The sequence below is a fragment of the Hippocampus zosterae genome, chromosome 1, assembly GCF_025434085.1.
Source record: "Hippocampus zosterae strain Florida chromosome 1, ASM2543408v3, whole genome shotgun sequence".
NCBI lineage: Eukaryota > Metazoa > Chordata > Actinopteri > Syngnathiformes > Syngnathidae > Hippocampus > Hippocampus zosterae.
Genome location: NC_067451.1, coordinates 11,191,024 through 11,212,496, shown reverse-complemented (window position 1 = coordinate 11,212,496; position 21,473 = coordinate 11,191,024). Strand labels below are relative to the sequence as shown.

At 43.4% G+C, this 21,473-nt stretch overlaps 1 protein-coding gene and 1 long non-coding RNA gene across 4 annotated transcripts; one reads left to right on the top strand and one right to left on the bottom strand.

Moving 5' to 3' along the window:
- The first annotated feature begins 1,929 nt into the window (after nucleotides 1–1,929).
- Nucleotides 1,930–21,348, top strand: si:dkeyp-115e12.6 (centromere protein F). Of its 3 annotated transcripts, none has more exons than XM_052086611.1 (18): nucleotides 1,930–2,167; nucleotides 4,328–4,507; nucleotides 5,358–5,554; nucleotides 5,634–5,737; nucleotides 6,426–6,487; nucleotides 6,615–6,864; nucleotides 7,529–7,722; nucleotides 8,437–8,562; nucleotides 9,488–9,616; nucleotides 11,377–11,499; nucleotides 12,018–12,153; nucleotides 13,031–14,283; nucleotides 15,070–15,663; nucleotides 16,289–16,536; nucleotides 16,960–17,020; nucleotides 17,881–18,373; nucleotides 19,416–19,547; nucleotides 20,282–21,348. In XM_052086611.1, the coding sequence occupies exons 2-17, from the start codon at nucleotides 4,346–4,348 to the stop codon at nucleotides 19,532–19,534; spliced, it is 4,251 nt and encodes a 1,416-aa protein (XP_051942571.1). In that variant the 5' UTR covers nucleotides 1,930–2,167; nucleotides 4,328–4,345; the 3' UTR covers nucleotides 19,535–19,547; nucleotides 20,282–21,348. The 3 variants fall into 3 exon arrangements, with proteins under 3 accessions (XP_051942571.1, XP_051942647.1, XP_051942716.1); XM_052086687.1 differs by having other exon boundaries at nucleotides 1,930–2,171; XM_052086756.1 differs by lacking the exons at nucleotides 16,960–17,020; nucleotides 17,881–18,373; nucleotides 19,416–19,547; nucleotides 20,282–21,348 and adding an exon at nucleotides 15,795–15,858 and having other exon boundaries at nucleotides 16,289–16,474.
- On the bottom strand, nucleotides 7,547–9,704 carry LOC127593540 (uncharacterized). The gene is made up of 2 exons (XR_007960451.1): nucleotides 9,559–9,704; nucleotides 7,547–7,659 (listed from the first exon to the last, which is right to left on the bottom strand). It is a non-coding gene; the product is annotated as an uncharacterized LOC127593540 (long non-coding RNA).
- Nucleotides 21,349–21,473: the final 125 nt, after the last annotated feature.

Below are 21,473 nucleotides of genomic sequence, written 5' to 3'. Positions count from 1 at the left end.
TGTCGGGCCCCGGAGCTTTCTTGATCTTTTGCTGCTTGAAGAGCCGTCTCACGTCCTGTTCGTGGATCTGTAGTGGAGAAAAAGAGGGTGGGGGGCTAGGTAGAGTGGTTTCTGGTAGAGGTGGGTGTGTGTGGGAAATGGGGGTGTCCTTTTCAAATCGGCAGAAAAACATGTTTAGTTCATTAGCAAGACCCTTATTGTTCACTGTTTGGGGGGATGGCATTCTATAGTTAGTGATTGCTTTCAGGCCATTCCATACAGATGCAGAGTCGTTAGCAGAGAACTGGTTTTTCAGCCTCTCTGCATAGCTTCTCTTTGCGATGTTAATTTCCTTTGTCAATTGGTTTCGGGCATGTTTGTACAGTGCCCGATCTCCACTTCTAAATGCGGCCTCTTTCTCTTTCCTGAGTTGCCTGAGTTTGGGAGTAAACCATGGCTTGTTATTGTTAAACGAGCGGAAGGACTTCGTTGGTACACACATGTCCTCACAGAAACTGATGTATGATGTTACAGTGTCTGTGTATTCATCCAGTGTGCCCGTTGAAGTTTCAAAGACGCCCCAATCAGTGCAATCTAAGCATTCTTGTAGAGCTAGCTTTGCTTCATCTGTCCATTTTTTCACAGTCTTAACAACCGGTTTAACACATTTGAGTTTCTGTCTGTATGTAGGTATTAAGTGGATTAAATTGTGGTCAGAAAGACCCAATGCTGCACGGGCGACCGATCGGTATGCATTTTTGATTGTTGTATAGCAGTGGTCTAGAGTGTTGCCTTCTCTGGTGAAACAGTCGATGTGCTGCTTATATCTGGGAAGTTCACGGTTAAGATGTGCTCTATTAAAATCGCCCAAAATGATCAGGGGTGACTCTGGGTATTTTAGTTCGAGTTTGTTTACTTGTTCGGCTAGCGTTTGTATCGCCGTGTTAGCGTTAGCTTGTGGCGCAATGTAAACACCGACTAGTAAAAAGGAGGTGAACTCACGTGGCGAGTAGAATGGCTTGCAGTTTAAAGACAGCGACTCCAGGTCCGGGCTGCAGTGTGCGTCGAGCTTCGTGACATCAGTGCACCATTCTTCGTTGATATAGAAGCAAATCCCACCACCCTTCGATTTCCCCGATAGCTCCGTGTCGCGGTCGGCTCGGAGAAGGCGGAAGCCGGGTAGATGTAGCGCGGGATCTGGATGGCGGTCACTGAGCCAGGTTTCAGTGAAGCAGAGCGCAGCAGAACGTGCAAATGTTTTGTTGGTCTTTGTGAGGAGAATAAGTTCGTCCATCTTGTTTGGCAGAGATCGTAGATTAGCAAGATGGATCGATGGGAGCGGGGTTCGAAATCCTCGCTGCCTGAGCTTGACGAGCACGCCGGCTCGCTTCCCCCTCCTCCGGCGGCGTCTCCATGCTCCGTACAGCGCAGCCGCTCCGCTCGCGATTAGCTCCGAAAAACCTTGTGGATTTTCGTGTGCTGGTGAAAAAAGACCGAGCGTAGACTCCCCAATGCGCAGCAACTTTTCCCTCGTGTAAGTAAGCCGCTCAGGGTCGCCAAAAACAAACGAAAATAACAAAAACAGGGATAGGAATTAGGATTAGGATTAGGAAAAAAATCACCATGACTGAAAAATGTGGAAATTCTGAAATATCTCATTGTATGCTCTAATTGAATTAATGAGAACTATGAGCCTGTATAATTGGAAGATAATCTGTTTTACTGTATATGAAAATGGGAAAAAGGGGCGGGGACAAAAACTAATTTCGCCAAATTGATTTGGTTCAATCACTGAGTTTGTCCAGTCCGGCCCGCATCTGTTGACGCAAGCAGTCACGCAACACTTCCGCATCTGTCCACGAGAGACCACCCGAGCTTGTGTTTGAACCACGAGGACCTCCCTCCCAAAAAAGGACTTTCCTAGTACGTCACTACACCCCGCCCTGCCTCGTGTCACAACCTCTTTCTGGCTCTCCTGTCCGCTTGTCAGCTGCACGCGACGCGCCGCATCCATCTGTTACCTGTTATCTTGTGAGGGAAAACAGCAATACCAGACGACCACGAACGGACAATGTAATCCTCCAATTTGGACTCGAAAGCGGGGCGTTTGTTTCTACACCGGAAGGCGACGAGGCGTGAAGCTGTCTGCCCGTTGGCGCCCTTTTGTCAACTCCTCGAAAAGTGGATGGTCCGTAAGTAGCCTCTTTTTGTGTGTGTGTGTGTGTGTGTGTGTGTGTGTGTTTTGTAGCCTTTAGCATACGGCAGCTCCTTCGACATTGCCACTTATGACGGATCGTCAGAGGTTATAATGCCAAACATTTTATTTACACTTAATGGGAAACTATAACCAATGGCCGTCACTCGGCTTTTGTCACACAGGCCGTCGCTGTCTGTCGCTCGCGATCAGCTGCCGAGTTGGGGGGGATCAATGTCCAGCTGCTCATCTCTGCCTTCTCCCGTCACACAAACACACACACATATTCCTATAAGGAGTGGGTCAAAGTCAGTACACACTCCTTTAAATTAACTTAAAGAAGGGTATAAAAGGAAGGATGGATAAAAGTATATCTGATGAATGAAACTTGGACCAATGTTGTAAAGGAAGGAAGGCTGGATAAAGGAAAAAAGAATGTTACGAAGGAAAGTTTGAAAAAAAAGGATGAAGGAAAGGGAGAGGCCTAATCAAACAGGTGGAAGGAAGGAGAGATGTATAAAAAGAAAGATCAAGTTAGGGAGGTTGGATGAGGGATAGATGGACGTATAAAAGGAAGGAAAGATGCGAAGACAGAAAGACTGCTCAAGGAAGGACACACGAAGGAAGGAAGAAAATAAAAATGAAAAGGAAGCAAGGAAAGCGTGAGGAAGGATGGTAAAAATTTGCCTAAAACACTTTTATTTGGTCTCCCATAGGAGAAACTTATCTCAGATGACAGGCCCTCTGTGCTGCTACATGCATTGGGCAATACATACCACATACAATACACAACATAACATTGGGCAATACATATGGTGCGGGACAATATGTACTCTACACACATTGGACAATACATTACAGGCATATGCACACCCCACTCTGCCCTCATGTCCTCCTGCTTGTCTGTCTGCCTCCCTCTAATTGTTTGTTAATTAAGATGATAGCCTGCGGTGTGAATGAGTTTTTATACTGGTTTAATTTGCAGAGAGGACTCCGATACCTCCTTCCCGAGTTGAGGAGCTTGAATTGGGAGTGTAGCACATGTCGAAAATGTTGTTGGCCTGTTGAATAACGGACTGGACATATATGTCCTGGGGATCAGGGGGTGGGGGCTGTCTTCACCAAAAGTGGCGACAAAAGAAGAAGTTATAGTATGAAAGGGGACACTTGCTTTAATAACCGGCTTTTTTTCCTCAACATAAATGATATTTTTAATGCAATTGTCCTTTATCCAAACAGACAAAATGCAGATTGGGGAGCCCATCTGTTGGGAATTAGAAGCTGAGAGTCTCGGTTTAAGTCCCACTGGTGACCCCAAAAAATGTTGCAATGAGTTGTGGGGAGAGATGTTTGGGAACTACTGGTGGTCCTCTACTCATTTAGTCCTATTTAAGGGCAAGCTTCTCTTTTGTCCTATTTAAGCCCTATTTAAGGGCAAGCTTCTCTTATGTCATGTGCACCAAAATTCCCTCCTGGGGATTAAAAAACAAAAACAGTGCAGTCTGAAGTCAATTATTACTTGAGGTATTGTTATGGGCAGTTGTCATTCCTGAGTATTGTGAGCATTGCCTCGAGGCAGAAGGACATTAAATCAAGTTGACAATGATTCTCTTAACAGGTTTGGTTAGGCTGTCATTTTAAAATCAGGCATTTCTTCATTCCCGCTTTGACCTTTTATTAACCTTGCTGTTTACATGTGCAGGAATGTCCTTTCCAAGATGAGAAAGCACATTGTAGAGTGTCACACATCTGGAAATGTGTGATTTATTTTCAACCTCGAAATGCTTCAGTTGTTGTAAAACATTGAGTCATAGTTGTCTTGCTGGTGACAAGCCCGGAATGTCGTCCTTGGTGATCAATTTCATAACACATATCGGGAGGCAAGGTAGGAAGGATTCACTGTCCTGACACTCTCAACCACCAATAGCTTATGCAAAAGGCGTATACTTCCTGCTTCTGTGTCGCTCCCTTTCATTAACTCCGGCTGCTGCCGATTGGGATCCTGGCTACTCCAGGTGCTTATGAGGGAGGTGCTACATTAAACTAATCCAGTGGTTCTTAAAATGGTGTTGCTATCATGTATTAGCCCCCCTGGACTAAACGGACAGTTGCGGATAATATACACAAAGCTAAAAAAAAGTGTTCTTTCAACAGGCCTAGGCAAAGAGAGCGATGAGCTGGGCCGAGGAGGACTGGACCGCAGGCCTGTCGGGACGGGTTCTGCAAAAGGTGAAGGAATTGCAGACCCACCACGAGCGTCTGTCCAGAGAGAACAAGCAGAAGCAGCTGCAACTGGACAACATCCACGTTAGCCATGACAAACAAACTGTCAAGGTACAAGCAGCCGCTCTTTCGTGTTCCCCAAGCAACCTGAGCAGTAATTGTCAAAGTGTGGTACGAGGGCTCCCCATCGTGGTGCATGAAAGAATTACCAAATTAAATACAAAAAAATTTACAACACTTGAAACATGAAGTGAGAGATGCCACTCTTAATCGATTATGATATTAATTTTAACTACAGCACCCGTCTTTTACTGATGTACAGTACGTCAACAGTAAGTAATGCATTGTGCTGATTACAGGGTTACCATTAACGCTCCGTTCCATTTATCTATTTATTTTCGGATTTGAAAAGTGCTAGGGCGGCTTGGTGGTCGAGTGGTTCGCGCGTCAACCTCACAGTGCAGTGGTACCGGGTTCGATTCCAGCTACGGCCTTGGAGTTTGCATGTTCTCCCCGTGCCTGCGTGGGTTTTCTCTGGGTACTCCGGTTTCATCCCACATTCCAAAAACATACATGGCAAGCTGATTGAACACTCTAAATTGTCCCTAGGTGTGAGTGTGAGCGCGGATGGTTGTTTGTGTCTGTGTGCCCCGCGATTGGCTGGCAACTGGTTTGGGGTGTCCCCCGCCTACTGCCCAAAGACAGCTGGGATAGGCACCAGCATGCCCCAGGACCCTTGTGAGGATAAGAGGATCAGAAAATGGATGGATAAAAAGTGCGATTCAGTGCAGTTATTTTGCAATATTTGTCTGCCTGCCAAAATACCCTGGCTTGATCTTGAAATGTCATTCTTTTCACAAGGGCGCACATTAAAAGAATTCACAAGGGGTTTTCGATGGAATTTTGGTGTTGATGTTGGTATGTTATCACACAGTTCATCATTTCTTCTGGAACTCTCTAGTATGAGGAGGTGCGTGTGGAGCTCCACGCGGTGCGCAAGGAGCTCCAGAGTGCCTGTGAGGAGGCTCAGGTGGCAGTGAACGGCGGGCATCGCCTCACCCAGGAGCTTCAGACCAAACAGGCCCAAGTCTGTTCTTTGGAGGGCCAGCTCGAAGCCTCCCGGTCCCTCAACAACAAACTTACCCAGGAAATTAAAAGGTGCAGCACAAGACGATCAAATTAACGAGGTGATGTAACTAAAGATGGGTTCATTGACAATCATGCCCGCTCCTTGCAGGCTGGAGGCAGAGCTAGAGAAGCTGCAAAACAGCAACAGATCTGCTGACAGCACTCCTTTCTCCACACCCTGCTGGAGTACAAGCTCGCCATGGGATCACCACGGTACACCCCTCAAACTGACCACGAGTCCTGAGATACTGATTTTTCGGCAAGCTGTTGTGGGTAAAGCAACATTTTGCCCGGCCACAGAGATAAGATGACTGAAAAGGAAGCCAGGAATTCATTGCTTGTTTTGGCAATCTCCAGATACTCGTCTTTGATTTAAATCCAGTTGCATGTGCTAAAACTGTTTTGATGGCTTCATTGCCTCACTTGAGAACCTCTCGCTATATTACTTTACACAGTGCGGGCTTGAGGTAGCTTTTTATTTTTCTTGGAAGCTGTCTGTACTTTTTGGCTCTTGTTATTTGCCTTTTCCCCTCTTAAGATGATTGTTTCAGACTCATTTTGGCTGACTTATGTATGGGCTGATTTTATAATGACCATATCACATGACAGAGACGTGCAGTTTTTAACTGACTGTACCTGTAACATCTTTTCGACACTGTCAAAAATATAAGAATAGTTTTGGTTCAGTCTCTCTGTGCTGCCGCTGCCTTCAGAGTGACATGAGAAGTGACATGTGAAATCCCAGAGCTCCTCTTCTTTCCCAGGCCCATTGTCCCTGTGGACTGAGATGTCTTGTCTCTTCCGTCCTGAGACCACTTCTCTGTCTTCATTCCTCTTCTGGTTGAACGACTCATTTGTTCCTAACAGGCTCTGTTCCAAATGCTTTGTTTTTGTCCTTCAGGGAGCCGAAAGGATGAGAGGACGGTGCAGAATGAGGAGTCGCGCAGCTCCCCACCCATTCGAGTAAGTACGAACAGAATGTGCTGTTGAGTTACATAAATAGATTGTGCGAGAGCCTCTAATGTGTGAGTGTTTAATTTTGTTTAGTTAGTTTGGCTGAAAAACCTTCGTCATCTGTGTCCTGTTTCAGCTGCGGCTCCAGTTCCCCGACGCTTCAGCTGCCTCGCTGCCGCGGCAACCCAAGACCACGCCCCGCAGCCGCCCATCGAACCAATCCGACTCTTTCGCCACTCCCTTGGCTGCGTTTCCGTGGGAGCGGGATGACCCCAGGCCAGCGGCCAGGAGAGCATCTCCGTCATCTCCCCAGACGCCCGCTGCTGACCGCTGGTCAAAGAAGGAGGCACCCGAGAGGGAGAAAGACCTTAGCCCACAAGCAGACAGTGAGTGCGGAAAAGTAGAGCCACAAAAAGCGGTCAGAAAATACACCCAATTATCATTTGGACAGTTTACTGGAGACATGCACACGTGCCTTGAGATCCAAGTGAGAACTGTGAGCTTACAATCAAACTTGAATCAGTCTTGAATCAGACTTGAAATAATTTTAGCTCCAAAGTACATGAACACTTTTTATATCGAGATCACATTTTTTTTCCACACGCTCCTACAAGCGGCCTTTTCTTGAGTGGCTCTCTGCACAGAAAAGTGCTGTTGCAGTGTTTACCTAAGGTGTGTGTGTGTGTGTTTATTACAGTCCCAGCAAGATACTGGTAAGATAAAACCTACTGCATGTTTTCTCAGGTCAGAAACAGCTCCTCTTATGTCAAGCTAGGAATGCCGTGCTACTGTTATACCTGAGTGATAAACTGCCTCCAGGGTTGCACAAAGAACTATTGATCTCTGTATATGGGACACATCACAATCATCAATGAATACATTTGTAATGCTGGTGTACTGTTTGCACCATTTGGCACTGGATCCTTTGTCAGTGCATTCAATGGACACTTTTTTTTCTTTTTTGCCATGAAGAGACTTTTTTAATAGCCAGCACAGGAAAACACATGAGTAATTCTCGCCCATAATCCGAGTCTCTGTTCCGTCCGTCAGCGTTTTTGTCACAAATGCGGCGTCATACGGCGTCTCTGGAGGAAGAGCTGAGTGTAAAGGCGGAGACGCTGAAGTTACTTCACGACGAAATGGCACAAGGCAAGAAGAAGATGGCCTCCACAGAGCTCAGCCTGCAGAGAGCGCACAACGAACTCAGTGTGGCGCACACACGAATCAGTCAGGAGAGCGAACGGGTAACAACAATTGTACTCCGAGTACTACAGTAATCCCTCGTTTATTGTGGTTAATGGGGACCAAAACCACCCGCGATAAACGAAAATCCGCTAAGTTACGCGAATTAACATAAACGGGTAACATTTTTTTTTTTAAGTCTGCATACGGTCCGGCGAGAAGCTGCAAAACAACAGCGAGTCACATAGAGCAACATATACAGTACTGTACTCCATGTAATGTTAAAACAATATATATATATATATATATATATATATATATATATAATTTTTTTTTAATATGTTGGAAAAAATCTGAGATGCCCTGAACCCGCGATAAAGGAACCGCGAAGTAGCGAGGGATCTCTGTACTTGCAGTGCTCTCCGACTCTGTTCGTGTCATCATTCAGTAGTTATCCTTTCATTTGTTAAGTCCATTGTTTCTCCTCTGAAAGGAGAATATTTCCCTCTGTACTGTTTTCCCAAGCTTTCAAGGCATTTTGTTTGTAAAAACATCCCCCTTGTTCCACCAGGGGCTGTAGAACAATCAAAAGAAAATGTCCGAAAAAGCTGAGCTTAGCACAATACTCCGTTAGTAGTGTCTTTGTTTGCCCATTTCTAAATATTCTATAGTCATTCCTTGTCAAAGTTAGTCAAGTTATTGTTTGACTCTGCAACCAGTTTCTGGAATAAAGCTCAACAGAAATTGAATGGATGGGTACTTTATGCCCCTTGCAGGCATTGGGAGCCGAGCAGAGGCTCAAGCAGCTTCAAGAGGAGCTCAAATGTCAGCGGCAGAATGCTGAGAGCAGTCGACTGCAGCACCAACAGCGCACTAAGGAGCTGGACAAGCAGCATCAGCGGGTGAGGTGGACTGGGGAATAAAGTAGGTCTCGCTGTTGCTGCTGCTGAAGACAGTGGTGTCCAGGGTCCAATTGCCAAAATATACCTCAAATCACATTTGAACCAGCCCATAATGCGATTCAAAATGATAAATTAGTATGTGCTAATGAAGGATGAGGAAAAACCTAAGAATATTTCATGTTGAGATGCACACATTCCAACGATTTGGGCAATTTCAAATGAAACAAATGTCGCAAACCAGTTAATTGATGATCAAAATAAATATTGATTAATTTGACAATTAATCAGGAGTGATCGATTAATCATTGCACAACTATTGTCAAATTAAACATAAAAGAGAGGATTAGACATTTTCTGTTCAAACCTACCACACAGCTTTGCACAATATATCAAACTGAATCCTTTAAGCTTGACGCAAATAAACAACGTAAAATGCCACAAAACGAGTAGCATCGGTGTCACAGTTTTCCACTCCCTTAAAGTAATCGATATTTGAACACAAACAGTGGAGCATCTCATGTAGACAAACGGGGGGAAAAAAGACAGTTCTCAAATACATAAATTCCTAATACTATTTTGCCACACTGAGCATTTGTGACAGTCTCCCTCATTTACTTTTTTTACATACTTTTTAATTTTGTCAATACTGCATGTTTCTACAAAGTGTAATATTATAGTGAACTATTTAACAGAAAGTTGTGACATAGCAGTTTTTCTAAGTAACTAGAGCACACAACTCAAAACATTTTAGGGATAGTGACATTTCAGGGCCAAACTGAAATGCATTCTAATCTTCACAAGTGAACTTAATATGACACATTGATGCCTTACTGTGACTCTTCCAGTCTCTGTCTATCACTGACGACAAGAGATGACGCCCAAAAATCCTATATGTTGCGTCACGCGCTTGTTGGCTTGCGTTTAGGATCTGATGGAGCTTCAGATGGAAAAGCAGTGCATGGAGAAGCAACATCACCAGGAAGTGAATAAACTCACCCAGGAGCTGCAGCAGGCCAGGATGCTTCACAATGCCCTGCAGGCCCAAGCTGACAAGGTGAGAGGCTAGTTAGTCCTCCGCTAATGCTGTACTGCCTCAAACACAAATGCTCCTGCATAAACAGCTTATTGTCTGGTGCTGTTTTCTGCTTATCTTTCCACACGTCTTCTCCCTTCCATGCCTCCCCAATTATCTGTGGCAAAGGTCAATAAACTTATCTTGCTTCGTCACGCAAGCTTGCGTCTTTCCTTTGTACTCGCTCTCTTATTCACTATCGCTCACTCTCGCTTTGTGTTTTCCTTCCACCTCCTCTAATTACTGCTCGTTCCCTTTCCTCTTCGCACTGTTTCTTTTCCCCAGTGGAAAGGTTGAGCGGCCAAGGTAAAGTAAAGGCGCAGAAAAGCATTGTGTTTGGCAGTGTGACGTCAAAACATAACTCATTGTCGTTCTCAGCACGACATGTTAAGGCATGCCAGAATGGTGAAGATGCAATATCAGCATGACCAATCTTGTGATTTAATTTGCTATTACTTATATATGTTGTCACTGTCGGGCATAGTCCTCATCTGTCCCAACATGGGCAAATTAATATATTTTCACAAATCAACACTGTTATTTTCTGTTATTTTTACGCATTATTAACCAATTCCAAGTGTTGACAATAGCTTGCGAACAGACCTCTGAACTCTCTTGAAGTGTCCAAGAAGTGTCACTAAACTCCGCCTCTTCCCTCACAGCATTGTCGCCTCACGATCGAAATTCTGGATGGTTGTTTTTTTTTGGACACTATTAACTCATTCACTCCCAAAGACGTTTTCAGACTTGGTCCAGAATTGGCTGGTACTGAATGAGTTAAACAAAAATAGTAAGCCTATTTTGTTGAAACTGGAAAGCCGTAATGCTTCACTTTTAGGAGGAGGTCATCGGTGTCATTTATGCTTATTAAATGGCTTACTCATCTTATTGTGAAAATGATTGCATCACTCTTGTCTCTAAAACTTTTGAAAAACGAGTTTAGGAAGATGCTATTTGCTTCTTTTGTACAAAGGTTTTTTTTTTAATCTGGTTGCGGTCGGTGTGAGTGCAGACTCTGATGTTCTACTATTTCAATCACTGACAACATAATAAATCAACGTATATTCCAGCCTACTTAACATTAGCATTATAATGAAGTATATGATAAAATACTAGCTTGAACGATGTGGCGCTTGGTTTGTTTTAAAGAAGTGAGGATTCCGCCCGACAGCGACAATATAAAGGAATGTTGAGTGTAGAGAAAACTATCATCAGCCCCAAGGTGAAGGTTCGCCTCTGGATGAATGTGGAAGACTCTTTCAACATTAATCACCCGCTTTCATTGTTGCTCTTGGAACTAATGTGGATGCATGAATGTGGTCTCACTCTTATTTGATTTTGTTTTCTCCAAGTAATTATTTTCAAAACAGGAAATAAACACACCTTTTGTGTCACTGTACAATATTTACATACTTAACAATGACTAAATATTGTTGATTTCAGCACAATAACATGCAGATAAAATTTGATGTATTTGACACAAGGAGAATACCACAATTGGCTTCATTTCCGCTACAAACAGGTTTTTCATTTTCGTTCTATTCAGTTCTTGTCTCTGATCTCTAATTGGGCTCCTGCATTTGTTCTTGCACCTGCCCTCCTCATTCACATCTACAGTAGCCATTCATTATTGCTCTCTCTTTTATTGAAGCATTTTTCACATTATGCTCACCCCTTGTACTTCTTTTTTTTTTTGTAGTAGTAGTAATCAAGTACCTGATGCCTAATTTCTCCCATCTCAGCTGTCTCAACAGAAGCTGATGCTGGAGAAAGAGTTGGAGTCTTTGAAGGAGAAAGTCAAATTCACAGAGGGACAGCTGCAGGAGAGCCAGAAAAAGGAAACACACATACAAGCAGAACTGAAGGTAAAAGACAATAACGCCCATCCAAAATGGTCTGCGAACATCTATTATGCATTAACTGGACAACCAGAACTTTGTAAATTTTTAAACAGCACTCTTAATGTGCATCCAGGAAATGTATTAAATAAATAATGGTAGGAAATTGTGCCTTTTATTTTCGATATATTTATGATAATATTTCGTAATGATTTCTCCACATTAAAAAAAATCCTCAGTTCACTGTTGAGGAAATAAAAACGGGTGTAAAAATTGTGTTTTGCAATTCTACAACATTAGGCACAATCAATAGGAAGTAAACATGGGTTGGATCCAGAATTCAACCCTGAGTCTGTTAAATGGATTTTCATACAACAAATTGTGTAGGCTGACTGCATTCAGCTCAAAGAATATAACACCCACTTAGTCGTGTGATACTGTCATTCGATACGCACTCCAAAGACATTTAGAAATGGCCATGGGGCGGGACTCAAGCACAGCTTAGTCACTAACAGGCTTCAATTCCCTTTCTTTACGTTTGTTAGAAGGTGAGGCTTGATGCAGAGGCTGTGGCAGCAAGTCTGGAGCAGAGCAAGAAGAGAGAGCGAGCGCTGGAGCAAGACGCGAGCAAACTGGCAGAAGAGCGAGCGGATGCTCTTCGTCTTCTCAAAGAACTGCACGGTGCACCAAGTACACTCACTGTACCCGAGCGTCAAAGCATAATGTACATAACCCAACACAGTGTTTTCGGCTGACTACTGTCTCCCTTCGCCGGGTTGTAACATAAAGGGTTTGAGTCCCATCCATAATATAAAAAGCTTTTAATATCATCTGTATAACCTATCACAGACTCATTCAAGTCATTTAAGTTAAATTTTGGTTTCAGGTGGAATAAATGTATGATGTTTTGTATGTTAATGAAAGCAAACAAAAAAAAAAAGAAATGTTTTACCATTTTTGCCACCTGCTAGTTGAGAGGGAAGAAATTTCATCTGTGCTGTATGTTACACATACGTACAGCACATTTGGCAATAAAATTGTATTCAATTCAATTAAATAGTCTAAAATGTACTCATTGTTTTGCTTCTAGAGGGAGAATCCTTTTTTTATTCCTTTAAATTCCAAATCTTAAATGTAATGTTAATGTATTCAATTTAAATAAAATTAAATACACGCATAACGGCCAGTCAAAGGGCGAGTACCGGTACATGTTTTAGGGACACCCTGCAAATGTATGTGACTCAAATTATAAAAAAGGGGGAAAAATTATTTATTTGCAATAAAATTAACTCCTTATGAAAACGAATGACTAAAACACTATATAAATTCATACATCTATTATCCAAGCCTCTTCTCATGAGGGCTGCCGGTGTGCTGGAGCCCCTGAATTGGTTGCCCACCAATCGCTGGGAACATCAAGTGTTGAATTAACCTACCTATGTTTTTTGGAAAGGTAACCGGAGTACCCGGAGAAATCCCATGCAGGCACTGCAGGGGGAGGGGGGAGGAAAAAAAGCAATAAAATCACTCATGTGCTATGGTTGGTTTTGTACTTTAGAACAAAAGGCTGCAGCTCTCCCAGATTGCACACCGCTTGTCCCGATTTGCCCTGTTGGACAGAGCTTCTCATCTCAACTCTCCTCTCACCACACTCGACCATCTGCGTACACCAAGAGGCCTTCCACCCCACGAGCTGAGCCGAGGGTGCTGAAACAAGAGGAAGAGGTCCAGCACAGGGCAGGGATTTCCGTGTCATACCCACCTGACAGAGAGCCCGGAGAAGGCATTGATTCAGAGCACATCATTGCAGACACTGAGTGTTCCTACCAAGGAAGAAACTATGAGGATAAAGAGTCTTCGATGTCTAACAATGCCCCGGCTAAAGTGGAGAAAGACGCAATCATTCTCAATACTCTGAAGTCTGAACAGACGACATGCACCGATGACCTCCAGAGGGAGAACGCCTCATTGCGTTCGGAGCTGTGTGACGTGCGCGAAGAGCTTCAGAAGCGACTGGATGACCTGGAAGTCCAACGACGTGCTGAAGTGGAGGCCAGGACGCGTCTTAAACAGCTCCGACGTAAACACGCCAGCCAGGGTGCAGAGAGAGAGGAGCAGGACAATCAATGGAAAGCTCAGTTCGAGAGGGAGAAGAGCGAGAACGACAGGTTGAGGGAGACCTTGACAGCTTTGGAGAAAAGGGAGGAACAGAACGGGACCGGGCAGACACAAGAGGACCGGGATACGGAAATGATGCAGCTTACCTTCCAGCTGAAGCAGCAACTTGGGGAAGTGAAAGTGCAACTGGCTTTAGAACAAGAAAGGAGAGAGAGAGAAAACGACGAGCTGACTCAAATTACTGCTGCTGAGAGAGAAGCAAAGGTAGAATTGAGCACCAGGCTGGAAGAACTAACAGCTCAGCTTGCTGAACTGAAGAGCAGCAAAGATGAAGAATCTCTACTAGGTGATAATTTGGTAGCCAACGGGCCACTGACATGCCCGACACTCCACAGTGACAGACGCCATTCCAACGTCACCGTCTCTGACAACCAGGTGCCATCACCGGAGCACGATGCCCACTTCCGTCAATCGACCAATCAGCTCAGCACGCTGGCAACACAACAGTCTCAGCTGTCACGATCGGGGCCGGTGGCCTCAGATTTGAAAGACATCTCTTCCCATCATATCGCCAAGGACGAGACGTCGTCCTCCGACCTCATCAGGGAGATTGAACGACTGAGGGCAGAAAATGCACAGGAGACGGAACGTGCTGAGCACCTCCAAATTAAATTGACTGCCCTTCAAAATCAGGTAAAGGAATAAGTTCTCAAATACAACATCAGCTCTTACTTACACCTGCGACCACTTAAAGTGCCTCGGGTTTACCCTAATTTTCAGATGTACTAGTAGTCTTTTCAAATACCCTCCACCTTGTCTAAGGTCCCAGGTGGTCTACAAGAAAATCATCCGACCACAACAAAATCTCTTCAACGCGTCAAAAAATTGTAATGGCCCAGTGAAGCCACGGCCAAACTTATTGACCATTACTCCAAAAGGCATGTTTGGCCAAACGCAAAAGAACACCATATCTATCGTAAAGCAGCATGGTGGTGGTTTTGATTCAGCTGGAGCAGCTCAGTTAAGGTGGAGAGAATTATGAGCATGTCAAAATAGAAGTCAGTTTCAAAACAAGTAATAATAATCCTTACATACTACATGTAGAATGTACATAAAAAGCCAGAAAAGGCCTACTTGAGTATTTGAATTTAAAATGGTTTGACGTGTTTGGCTTAGCATGGGTTTGAAAGTGATTGGTTTATTCTCAACCCGGCCCCGTACACAGTTATAAGAGGGTGTGAACACTTGCGCAACCACATTATTTCAGTTGATTCAACCGCATTATTTCAGTCGGCCTGTTTTACTTTTGCATTACCGCTGCTTAAATACCTAAGTTGAATCTTTTTTTACCCAAGTATTTCTATTGTTATACCTCTATTTATTTACAGCGTGTGAGTACTTTTTACGTCCTCTTTTTTTGTCACTTCATTGCAAGACTTTTTCCACTTCTTCATGCGTTACTAATCTTCCCCCTCTCAGTTGACCAGTCAGACCAAGCAGCTGACCTTGGGCTTTGAGAAGCAGAGCCAGTATGTCTTGGGACTTCTCGCTGAACTGCAGGAGAAGGACGGCGCCCTCCTCTGCCAGGGAGAAGAACTGCAACGCTGCATTCAAGAGCTGGATGCACTCAAGGACAAGATAACGGGAGAGCACGGGGGAGCGGGAAGAAAAAAGGACAACATTTGCGAGGTGGAGATTGGAGGCCTAATGGAGGATGCTCTTGACTCACTGAGTCCTTTAGAGCCCCTATCAAATTGTAAAACAGAGTTTTCTGTCACTTCAAAACCCAATGACGCGGGCGATGTAGCGATTCAGCCACATGGCTTCGAAGGCTCTGAAAGAACTCTAAGCATCAATGGCGGTGCTGAGTGCGATCCAGATAACAGACAACCATTGGTGGTTGCTTCCCGACCTCGTCACCATGAGGTTCAAGTTCTCAAACAAAGTACACAGACTCGCATCCCGTCAGACTCGGGATGTGTGGTCTTGTCGACCATACCGGGTGTGTCACATGACATCACTTCAGCGATCGGAAGCAGTCAGGATGAGATCATCGACAAGCTGCAGACACAGGTATCCGTCCATAGCTTGCGGGTGAAGAGACCTTCTGGATATTGTAGACCTTAACAATCCCTTACGATGCATTTTTTCCATAACTAAATGCTCAAGAGTTGCAAAGAACTGCAATTATTTCTACCACACAGGTCATTAAGTTCCATCGAGTGCACGTCAGAACGACACTAAAAATGCACTGCTTTTCAAGAAACGGTACGAAATTGTGGAATGAACTAACACTGAAACTTATAAATATTAAATCATGCTCACTTTTTATATATAAAAAAAGAAATCCTTTCTGGAAAAATATCTACCCTGATAATCTCTGTTATTCACGCCTGATGAAGGAAATATTCATCTGCCTGAATTATCAAAATTTTTATCGAATGCTGTTATTGTGAGATGGCTTAATTTCATACGCTTTGCTTGGCTCCATCATTTTTAATTGCTACATAGTTTGGCATTTTTAAATCTCAGTGTGTATAAAGACTGAAATAAAGTTAGAGAAGGCCAAACATTACATTTTGAGGGTTTCGGCTGAACTCTGCCATATTTCTTGGGCTCTGTATAATGTCCTTTATTCTGATTTGTCATCATTAAAAAAAGTATCCATTGAGTGCAGTGTTCTTCCCTCCCTGTCCAGGTGGTGGCGCTGCAAAGGGAGCTCCAGAAACTCACTGAGGTGGCCCATCAGCAGGCTGAAGAGTTGGCCATCTGGAGACTGGCTTCTCAACCCTCCTCTGCGTTGGATCTGGTCCTTCCCAGCCAATCGGAAACACCAACGCAGTACAGCGCCGAAGATCCTAGCGCAGCGCTTGTCGTCAGAAGAGAGGATGAGGTGTTGCTCTCTTGCATCTCCAGCAGGCTGCAAGGTCGCATGCTCTGCACCAGGTACAACAGACATCTTAACTCATTCACTCCCAAAGACGTTTTTAAACGTCTTTTCAGACTTGGTCCGGAATTGAATGGTACTGAATGAGATAATTACTACAGCACTTAAAGTAATTGGACTGTATAAATCTGGTTACACTCCCCTTTATTATGTTTATATACAATATCGTGCCAAATTTTTGTAAATTGTTATTTATTGTGGCGATCTGGGGAGCTGTAACCGGGCTAAGGATATTAAATTCACGGTACCATTGTACTTCTTTCTGTCCACGACATAAAAGTATGAGATGAGATCAAATGCATGCTGTATCAATGATTCTGGTCATTTAATACAGATCAACCCGTTAGAATATGTAAATGTTTTTTTACCTATAAATGTTTCAATAGCTTGTGAATGTTTAATGTTTGTGCTTATACTTGCAGCATGCAACAGAAAAATATGCCAGGGAATAGCGTCCTCCATGCCCCGGCTGACATGAGCCAAGTAAGCTTCTTGGTTTCACACTCAAACACAAACACGCCTGCTCCTTAATGTGTTGCTCATTTTCAAGACTCCTTATAGTCAAAATATTTCTGGGTGATGAGCTGTTAAAGTTATTAATAGCATTTTACAGCTTTTCAAAAGATGTGTTATCATAATCCAGGTCTTTATTGATGGCACGGAAAATGTCCACTGTTAAAGTGTTCCAATTCAAATGAACCCTTTTTTATGCAAAGGCAGCTTTGCAGATCACATATCATACAATAACTCAATGTGCTTTACAAAAATAATTTAAGACATTTAAAAGCAAAGTCATAAAAAGCATCTTAATTACAAAAGTAAAAGAAGAAATTGTTTCTAACTCTCAGACTGAATCTTAGCTGAAATAAAATACAAACTTTAAACTCCATGAATTACATGATTAAAACATTGAATGCTTTCTGAATTCTGTAATTATATTGAATGAATGATGGTTTGTTCACGGTTAATTGTTGAATTCAGCCCACTGAGCGTTTATGTTGTCACGACTAATTTTGCTGTTATTAAACTTAACAGCAAAATTAGTATTAATATTAAACTTAGTCATTTAGGTAAAGATGTACATTTTGTTCAATTGTATTTTGTAATGGAATTGATTTTAAGCAATGCTCCAATGAACTATTTTGCTGATACATTTCAACCCCCTGTCCCCTTATCTGATGTTCATTAAAAAAAAAAGGTGAACTGTGTTGTGTCCCTTCAGCACAATCGTTTGCCCACCCCTGATTTAAGAAATTTTGTCAGCGAAATGTGTCATCTATCCTGCTAGCCTCTGATGAAAACAAAACAGGTGATTTCAATGCCAGCATTCTCTTGTGATTCAGCCATCAGAAAAGGATCCAAAGCCGTCAGAACCGTGTTCAAGCCTGCACAAGCTGTCCGATCAACACACGGCTCAGAAACACGTCAGCAAAGTCTCTCCGCAAACATCCGATGTCGACTTAAGTGGCTGGACAGCGACCAAACACTTGAGCATAAGCACCGACTGCCCGGCCATAAGTGTTAGCACTCAAACTGAGCAGCTGTGCCCCGGTGGCACTGAGTCGGCACCTGAGTGCCACTGCGCGCACACGCAGACTGATACTGGGACCGAGACCGAGGAGGAAGAGTTAGACGACGCTTCCCCACACGTACCTCAAGCTGCGCCATCTGCGGGGCAAAAGACAGGAGACAAAATGCTCTTTTCCTCTTCCTTCCCCATCCCGGCCGACCCCGTGCGTCTGGCGGAGCGCATACGGCGAAACAGGACGCAGCTGTCTGCCGCTTTTGACGACACCGAATATGAACCCTACGGTCTCCCGGAAGTTGTCATGAAAGGTACGATTTTGTCTATATATAATCTGCAGCTGGGTAGGGGGAAAAAAAGCCCAAAAAACAAGCAGCATCGTATAAGAATGGTTCACACGTCTGTCTCACAGTCCTGAAGTTTGGGGTTCAAATTCATCACTGACCTTTTGTATTCTGACCGTGCTTGTGTGGGTTTTCTCTGAACACTTCAGCTTCCTTCCACAGTCCAAAAACGAGACATAAAATTGTAGCACAAAGTAAAGCAAATAGCAGAATTCCATCCATAATTAATGCTTCCCAAAAAAGATTAATTGCTGTAGAAGCCACAAACAAAGCATTACATTTTGACGAAATGAAGCTACTCAACTCATTTCGGCATAGTTACACATTGCGAACTTTGCACACATATGCCAGGAAATGGTGCAACATACTACTTTTGTCTAAATTAAGCCACTCGTCTCACATCAACGGCTTCCCTTGGCACCAATGTGCCATAAGATGGTGGCAAAGCCCTACTTTTGTCGAAATTAATATCCTCGACTTACATTGTGCCCTGGCACCAAAGCTTTGTAGTCTAAATGAATCTCTTTAGCTCACGTCAAAATATTTTCTTCACAATAAGATGGTAGCAAAGCAGTAATTTTGTGAACTGAAGCTTCTCAACTCATATCAACATAGTCCTTTGGCACTGTGCCACAAGATGGCAACAAAGTACAACTTTTTATCTAAATGAAGCTCCCTTCAGCATAGGTCATTGAACCTAATATGGCACAAAATGGTGACAAAGCCATACTTTTGTCTAAATTAAGCTACTTATCTCACTTCAACATAGTTCCTTTGCACCAAAAGGGCACAAGATGGTGGCAAAGCACCACATTTGTCTAAACTATGCTCCTTGGCTCATTTCAACATAATTTCTTGTTACCAATATGCCACAGGATGCAATAACAGCACTTTTATTGCTTTGTCTAAGTCAGCTTGGATGGGCAATATGGGGAATGGATGGATCGATCGATTGGAGAAATGACACACATTTTTGATTGATTACTCATGCCTGGTTTGACTTGTGCAGGTTTTGCAGACATCCCCACTGGACCTTCGTGCCCCTACATTGTGAGGCGGGGCTTGTTAGGGACTGCTGTTGTCCCCATCGATCAGAAGGAGGCCAACCTGGAGGATGAGACGGATTGATTGGCAATCACAGGTATGGAACAATGAACATATCAGACGCTGATCAGAATGTCAAACAAAGGACTATTGTTCTTGAACAAAACTTAAATGAATCCAATATATGTATTGCCATGATAATCATTATATTGCATTGTGTATCATGATAACTGAATGGGGATTGTGCTGCTTTTTCTGATGTGTACAGCCAGGGTGCTGTATAATACATACTACATGTAGCTTTAACAATGAACACAGAAGTCGCTTTTTTGCAGAGGATAAAGAATATATGCCCATAAGTCTTGCTATGTCGGCTGTCGGCATACATCGCTACCACTCGTGGTCAAATAGAATTTGTTTTAAGGTTTTTAAGGACCGTAACATCAATGCTATTTTCATTAGCTTGTCGTTTAGCCTTATGTGTTAGCATTAAGCCTATAGACCTTGGTAAAAGGTACACATGCGGTTTTGATTAAATACATGATACATACTGTAATCCTCCCTTTTTTACTTTTACTGTGAACTGCAAGTGGTATTACACACCTTCAAGCACCTTGCCACCTTTTCATGCTAGTCACCCAACTTTTGGCTTGCAACTCAAAATTGTCGAACGTCTTGTATCTTAAAAAAAAACTGACAAATGAGGTATGATTTAATTTTTAAAAAAAAGAAGCTTTACAATGTTAATTTAAGTGGGGGGGGGGGGGTGGATTCTTTGATCCCGACTTTCTCCACTGACGTAACCGCTTTGGTGGTGTTCTGATTTTTCAGAGTCATTCCATGGTCACATGTGCAATCACTGGTGGAAATGATCGCCAGTGATGGAAGGCGTGGGCACCCGTGGGCTAGAACACACACACAAACACGCACACCTCCACTGTGCGCCTGATGTTTTACTTACCTTTATTTCTAGTCTTGACAGTCACAACCTATGTTTAGCAATGCACCAAACGTCATTAAGTGATGATTTGTTGCTGTTTCTACACCACAGACCCCCCCCCCCACCTAACTTTACTTTTACTGTTCTTTTTTTAATTTTACTTTCACTAACTTTTCATGAAGTCGTGGTGTGGAGCTGCGGTGAAGAAGTGACTTTTATTTTTTGCAAAAGAAGATGAATTTGTTCGGCCTTCAGGGCTGAAGGGAGTCGGTTCTAAAAATGTGACATTTATGCTGTTGATTTCCTCGTGGAGCTTATTTATGGACACGTGAATGTGTTTTAGCGAAGACCAGGTGTTTAGGTAAACGCCTTGTGTGAAAGTCTAGCGTGTGTGGAGGAGGTTAGCAATGTTTTTAAACACGTCTTTTTCTGGATTGTGTGTGTGTGTGTGTGTGTGTGTGTGTGTGGGAGTAGTAGTCGGCGGCTAACCTGCTTTCCGCTCCATGTATGGTGATGTACAGCAAGCCAGCGCTCCTCTGGCGCTTTGCTTTTGATGCACTTGTCGGTCCAATCTGTTGTTGCAGAAAGCCAAGTCTGTGTTTTATTCGCACAAGCTGCTCAATATCATCAGATATGTTGTGTTGAAAGGGTTGTTGTCCAAGTTTAGCGGACTTCCCTCGAAGACTTGACCACTTTAGTTAAAGGCTTTGCTGCTGTGATTTACGTTTAAAAAAATGAGTTGTTTTTTTTTTAAATTTCGATTTGCAAAGATAGGTTGGACTGTTACTCCATTGGCTCAAGTCATCTCAGCGCACGCGCGTGCGCATTCGCACGTTTCCCCTTGGCCCCTGTGGGATGTGTCGTCTTTTTGTTCGTGATTGTGAACAAGGGATCTGCTTGTGAATCTTGTTTACTCTTAATGTGAATTTATTCCAAAATTAAAAATTTCACAGTCCAACATCTGAACTCATTCCTTGAATGTGCAACATTGATTACCGGTACATGGAATTTCATGAGATTCCACCGGGAGGTATTGTACTGGCAAACACGCATATGATTTCCCCTTACCACAGCCATTTTTTG